The sequence below is a fragment of the Polyodon spathula genome, chromosome 42, assembly GCF_017654505.1.
Source record: "Polyodon spathula isolate WHYD16114869_AA chromosome 42, ASM1765450v1, whole genome shotgun sequence".
Classification (NCBI taxonomy): Eukaryota; Metazoa; Chordata; class Actinopteri; order Acipenseriformes; family Polyodontidae; genus Polyodon; species Polyodon spathula.
The window spans coordinates 2,980,151-2,987,075 of NC_054575.1; the positions used below are offsets into that span (position 1 = coordinate 2,980,151).

Here is a 6,925-nt window from a genome sequence, read left to right on the forward strand (position 1 = left end):
TCCTAATGAATTAAATTATTATAATATATTTTTAATAAAAAATAATAAAAAAAAAAAAAAAAAAAAAACCCTTTCAGTTTGTCACGGCGTGATGAAAAGCAGCGCCGGCGGTGTGCGGCGCCTCCGCTCGCCCGTCTCCGCGGCTCCGCTCGCCCGGGAAAGAACAACAACAAGCCCCGGTGCCCGTGCGGCCCAGGCTGACGGAGAGAAAGAAACGCGAAATTATCCCTTAAAAACGGGCTCCCGGGAGACCCAGGCGCCCCGTTTCGCTCGCTAACCGTCCCGGGTCCGCAACCCCACCCCTAAAACCCACAAACTCGCGTTAATAATGATAATAATGCGAATAATAATCTCTCCGGCGAGCGCCGCCGCCTCTCACTGACCTGCAAGCCGCTTCTCCTCCATCGGCGACTTCGCCTCCTCGATCGCACTTTCCGCTCGCGTTGGCGCCCGACCTCCCGTAGACCGTAATTAAAAAAAATAATAATAATAAAAAAATATATATATATCTATAGATATTCAGGGCAGCCGTTAAACCGCCGGCCGGGTGGGGGTTTATTGTGAAAGACGTTCTTTTATAATTTTTATTTTTTTTTTCCAACGCTCTCCTGGTTGTTTTTTTTATATTCCCACCCGACTTTGACGAATCTACGGATTCGATTCGGCAGCTAGGAAACCTGCTAATTCAACTCTGCCGGTGATGCCATTAATATATACATACAGTGACCCCCACAACGAGAAATCAATCATTCTTTATATATATATAAAAACATATACACGAACACAAGTATGCCAGCGGGACTCAACATCAAAAAAAAAAAAAAAAAAAAAAAAAAATGAACTAATTAATTCCAGTAAATATATCAAAGTTAAAAAATCAATAAGCAAAATTAATTCAAAAGTTGTGCATGCTGATGCGCTGGGGAGACCGTATCAAGGCTGATCCTCAGAGCCAGCATTGCATGCTAATATAAATATAACTTTTACATACAATAATGTTAATTGGAATTAATGTAGATTTAAAGATGTAAGCAAAAGTGATGTCACATATAGAACACCATTACATCATATAAGAATAAATCGTGGATTTGAATATAAACAACAAGAAGTCATGACGTCAAACACCTAGAAATACCTCCAATGTTTTGATTCAAACACAGGCTCCCTTGAGAAAGATATGCACAACATATCGAAACGTTGGGCAGCTGGCTCTTTGAACTAATATATATATATATATATATATATAGGCCGATTTGATAGATTGAATCCGCTATACGATAACTAGCTTAATATATATATATAGGCGATTTGAATCCGCGATTGGAATAAGTGACTAACTTTCTGTTTGACAAACTCGCCTGTACAAGCAAGACTGGAGGGTTGATGTTATTAAAAGTTATACCTTTTATAAGGGGTGCCCATTTCGACTGGCATTATTAAACTGATTATTAAACTCCTAGTGAAAGCAGGACTGGATCACACAGCAGCGGGAGTCTGATTATTAAACTCCTAGTGAAAGCAGGACTGGATCACACTGCTGTGCAGCGGGAGTCTGATTATTAAACTCCTAGTGAAAGCAGGACTGGATCACACTGCTGTGCAGCGGGAGTCTGATTATTAAACTCCTAGTGAAAGCAGGACTGGATCACACCGCTGTGCAGCGGGAGTCTGATTATTAAACTCCTAGTGAAAGCAGGACTGGATCACACCGCTGTGCAGCGGGAGTCTGATTATTAAACTCCTAGTGAAAGCAGGACTGGATCACACCGCTGTGCAGCGGGAGTCTGATTATTAAACTCCTAGTGAAAGCAGGACTGGATCACACTGCTGTGCAGCGGGAGTCTGATTATTAAACTCCTAGTGAAAGCAGGACTGGATCACACTGCTGTGCAGCGGGAGTCTGATTATTAAACTCCTAGTGAAAGCAGGACTGGATCACACTGCTGTGCAGCGGGAGTCTGATTATTAAACTCCTAGTGAAAGCAGGACTGGATCACACTGCTGTGCAGCGGGAGTCTGATTATTAAACTCCTAGTGAAAGCAGGACTGGATCACACTGCTGTGCAGCGGGATCTGATTATTAAACTCCTAGTGAAACCAGGACTGGATCACACTGCTGTGCAGCGGGAGTCTCATTCCAATCTTTGATTTGTGTAATCCTGAAAAAGTCACACAGAAAAAAAAAACAAAGACAGACAACAACTTAATGTGCGTATATATATTGAAAAATAAGCTTTTTTTATTATAAAAAGAGATGAAATACATTACAAACGCTGTATCACAGTAAACATGCTTCAAACAAAGAGTGATTCATGAAGTAGTTCCCCACCCTCACTTTATTCTTCAGCTAAGCAAACCTTTACTGAAGACAACAGGTCTCACATCTTGTGTAATGGCAAATTTTATAAATGGATATTTAGCGACTTACAGAGACTGGGGTGGGGGGGTGGGGGGTGAACTCTGCATCTTCTACAGCTGCTGCTGCTGCAGAGTCACTTCCAATAGGACCTCGTTTGTTTCGCGTCTCGTCCGAAGGACGGAGCACAAGGAGGTGAAGCAACTCGCTCAGGGTCTCTCTCACACACACACACACACACTGACGCGCGCACGCAAAGCAGGCGGGGCTAACAGCTGAAAGCTAGTCATGTGATTCAACGAAAAACAATCCAGGACCACTTGAAAACTAAAAGCTGCACAAATCGATTATCGAGGCGCAGCTCTCTGCAGAAATCGTGCGCGACGGTCGCTGAAATAACGGCTCAGAGTGAATCGAGAAACAGCTGCTTGGGGTTTGATGATCGCCTCTCTCTCTCTCTGAATCTCTGTCTCTCTGTCTCAGACATCACGCACGCCAGCGTCCGCCCCATCCAGCTGGCATTTGATCTGGTTCAGCTCGTCGATCTCCTGCCTGTGGCGGTCAGTCTTGTGGCCGACCAGCGACCGGTAAAAGTGAAAAGCGAAAGCCACGAACACCAGCCCCACGGGGACCATGATCGCAGTGGAGGCCAGCGCCACGTTCCAGCCAGATCCAGGCTCCATCGTGGTGTAGGACATCAAATTCTGGCTGGAGGAAGAGGAGGCTGCAGCTCCTAGTGGCACGAACTTGACCCAGCACAGGAGCACCACCTCGGCCAGGAAGAGCAGGATTCCCAGGGCGGTGGAGAAGCCCCAGGCCAGCTCGATGTAGTGGTGCATTCGCTCATGGGGAGACTCGCACACCGAGTTCAGGTTGTGGATGTTGCTGACCGCCTCGATGTGGGGGAGGATGCACGTGCTGATCATCAGGGCGAAGAGGTGGACGGCCACCAGCACCGTCGTGCACACGCTGAACGCCATCAAGAGGGCGCTGGGGTAACTGAAGTCTTTGTCCAGCTGCACTTCCACCATGGCCACCTGCAGGGGGAGACAGAGAGAGAGTTGCTACAATGCTTTAATTATTATTATTATTATTATTATTATTAGAGTCATTTAGCAGAGCCACTTACAGAGGCTAGGCTGTTGCAGAGTCACTTCCAATAGGACCTTGGACCCCGAAGGACGGAGCACAAGGAGGTGAAGTGACTCGCTCACGGCCTCTCTCAGGGCTGGCTGAGCTGGGATTTGAACCCGGGTTCAGGTCCGTTTCCTTAACCACTGGACCCACACAGCTGCCTCAGTAAGACACCCCTCAGCCCTGCACTTTGAATGAGGGGCTGAAGTATACTGTGCACACATTGTGCCACCTTACTTTTCCTCCCCAGAAAACAAACAACACAATCTCATCATCAACCTGCCAGGTTAATCCTGGGAGCCTATTTGTAGTATTATTATTATTATTATTATATTATTATTTATTATTATTATTATTGCAGAGCAGTCTGAGAGGCAGTCTGTATAAAACCTGACTCACTTTTGTATTTTGTAATGTAATTTTTTTTTTAAAGACCTACAAAAACATAGCAATTAATTCAATTCATTAATTTAATTGATCGTTGTCGTTATTTCCAATTGAGAAAGGCGGGCTCTGTTTCCGGTTTCGTTTTTAGTTTAGTACAGATTTGATTTTATTTATTTTAATAAAAACACACACACATCAAACACACACAGGTCCAGCATTATCTGTTTATATATATAGTATATATAATAAAATAGTATATATAATCTATATATATATATATATTATATATAACTTTAAATTATAATTTTATGTATCTACCCCTCAACATAGAGTGGAGTAGTTTGACAAAACATAAGGAAATTAATACATTTTAAACACGATAAAATAAGGAGATACCACTGCTGGGGGGAAATCTAACTAATTTTAGCAGCCCTCCAGCCCCCAGCCCCTCCAGCCCCCCAGCCCCCCAGCCCCCCAGCCCCGTCTCCTCCCCATTCCCCCCTCCGGATACCCGAACACACCGGTTCGACTCACCATAGCAAACCCGGAGAGGAGAGCAGATGTCCGGCTCGATGCTTTCAGCTTCGCCCTGCCGAGGTACAGCTGCCTCCAGTTCAAGGCGTGAACCGAGTGCTGATTTGCGCTCATCAGGTCGAGGTAGGAGCTGGTCACGAATTCCCGGTAAGTCGTTACAGAGGCGGCTCCGGTGCAACTCCGCTCTGCTTCTCCGGTCACTGCGCTGGACGAGGCGGCTCCGGGATGCATCGGGGGGCCGGCCAGTTCCGGGGCTCAGGGCAGGGTGCAAGGCGGCGGGCAGACCCGGTAAAGAGAGGATAGGGGAGGGAGCTGAAAACAAAAAAGCGCTCGAGGGGCCCGTCAGTCAATAAGAATAATAATATAATAAGAAAATAATAAGATTATATATAATATATTTTCATAGAGGAAGTAAATGTTGCCAAGTCTCACGAGAAAAAAAATAGCGGCACTGCCCAGAACAAGCCCAACCCATTTCCCAGGGAAGGGAGTGGCGGTATATATAATATAAATTAAATATAAATATCTATCTATCTTATTATAAGAGCGGACTTGGCCACTGTACAATGAACACGTGTGTGTGTGTGTGTGTGTGTGTGTGTGTGTGTGTGTGTGTGTGTGTGTGTGCAGGTAACGCGCTCATGAATATTCAGTGAAAGCTGAATAATGTTCACCTACGTGATATTCATGAGCTAATAAAACAGCACAACGCGTTAAGTATTAATGTGTTAAATGTTAAACTATTTAAGCTATGTATTTGTTATATAAATATGCACATATTAATTATGTTGCAAGTAATCATATATCTACTGGTAATTACAGCTCTGGACAAAAGCTTTGCATCCCTATAGAATGAACCCCCTCAGCTTCATAGAGTCCAGTGAAAGCTGCTGAATAATGTTCCCTTGTTAACATATTGAATTGCACCCCCTCTATATAGAATGAACTCCCTCAGCTTCATAGAGTCCAGTGAAAGCTGCTGAATAATGTTCCCTTGTTAACATATTGAATTGCACCCCCTCTATATAGAATGAACTCCCTCAGCTTCATAGAGTCCAGTGAAAGCTGCTGAATAATGTTCCCTTGTTAACATATTGAATTGCACCCCCTCTATATAGAATGAACTCCCTCAGCTTCATAGAGTCCAGTGAAAGCTGCTGAATAATGTTCCCTTGTTAACATATTGAATTGCACCCCCTCTATATAGAATGAACTCCCTCAGCTTCATAGAGTCCAGTGAAAGCTGCTGAATAATGTTCCCTTGTTAACATATTGAATTGCACCCCCTCTATATAGAATGAACTCCCTCAGCTTCATAGAGTCCAGTGAAAGCTGCTGAATAATGTTCCCTTGTTAACATATTGAATTGCACCCCCTCTATATAGAATGAACTCCCTCAGCTTCATAGAGTCCAGTGAAAGCTGCTGAATAATGTTCCCTTGTTAACATATTGAATTGCACCCCCTCTATATAGAATGAACTCCCTCAGCTTCATAGAGTCCAGTGAAAGCTGCTGAATAATGTTCCCTTGTTAACATATTGAATTGCACCCCCTCTATATAGAATGAACTCCCTCAGCTTCATAGAGTCCAGTGAAAGCTGCTGAATAATGTTCCCTTGTTAACATATTGAATTGCACCCCCTCTATATAGAATGAACTCCCTCAGCTTCATAGAGTCCAGTGAAAGCTGCTGAATAATGTTCCCTTGTTAACATATTGAATTGCACCCCCTCTATATAGAATGAACTCAGTCAGCTTCACCGAGTAGATTTATAGGTGTCACACATATTCACTGCTACTGTTATGGCTTCCGGTAGATTATTTTTTTGCGATATCATTTTGTAGTTTCTCTTTGATTGAGGCACATAGACTGAACTGCTCACTCCCTCCCCCCCCCACAAAGAAAGTGGGCTCCCTCCAGTCCAGGGCAGGCTTGAGGCACGGAGACTGTATATCTCACACGATGCATTAGGGAAAAAAAAACAAAAAAAACTACACGTCCCATGAAGACATCGCATATTAACCCCGCCGTCTTCCATTCTGCTGAAGAACAATGAAAAACTCCACTCCCGGGCGCCTACAACTACCGTCGTCCCTTTCGGCCAAACCTCAGGGGCAAACCACTGGCCGGAATGAAACATTCCGCTGCCATGTTGTTTGTAGTTCCAGGCCAGGCCGGCACCGACGCGACTGGACGGGATCGGGGCTCTTATAAAACTACATTCCCCATCCCTCCCCCCGCCGGGTCCTTTTGAAGGAAGAGGGCGGGGGGTGACCCTCGGCCCGCCATGATGTTTGATTCAGCGATAATGGAGACAGTGTGAAGTGCTGTTGAACAACCTTTGCATGATGGCCCCAAAAAATTACCAAACAGAACAATAAAAATGTTACAATCGTTTTTTTTTTTTTTTTTTTTTTTTTTTTTTTTTTTTTTTTGGTACAACCGTTGTTGTGTTGTTATTTAAACAAGGGAGCTTTATTTATATATATATAAAAATAACAACAGCAACAAC

At 44.1% G+C, this 6,925-nt stretch overlaps 1 protein-coding gene across 1 annotated transcript; it reads right to left on the minus strand.

Moving 5' to 3' along the window:
• Positions 1-2,526: 2,526 nt before the first annotated feature.
• On the minus strand, positions 2,527-4,737 carry LOC121305167 (protein orai-2-like). Its single transcript, XM_041236712.1, has 2 exons — positions 4,412-4,737; positions 2,527-3,393 (listed from the first exon to the last, which is right to left on the minus strand). The coding sequence occupies exons 1-2, from the start codon at positions 4,640-4,642 to the stop codon at positions 2,836-2,838; spliced, it is 789 nt and encodes a 262-aa protein (XP_041092646.1). The 5' UTR covers positions 4,643-4,737; the 3' UTR covers positions 2,527-2,835.
• Between the last annotated feature and the right edge of the window lie 2,188 nt (positions 4,738-6,925).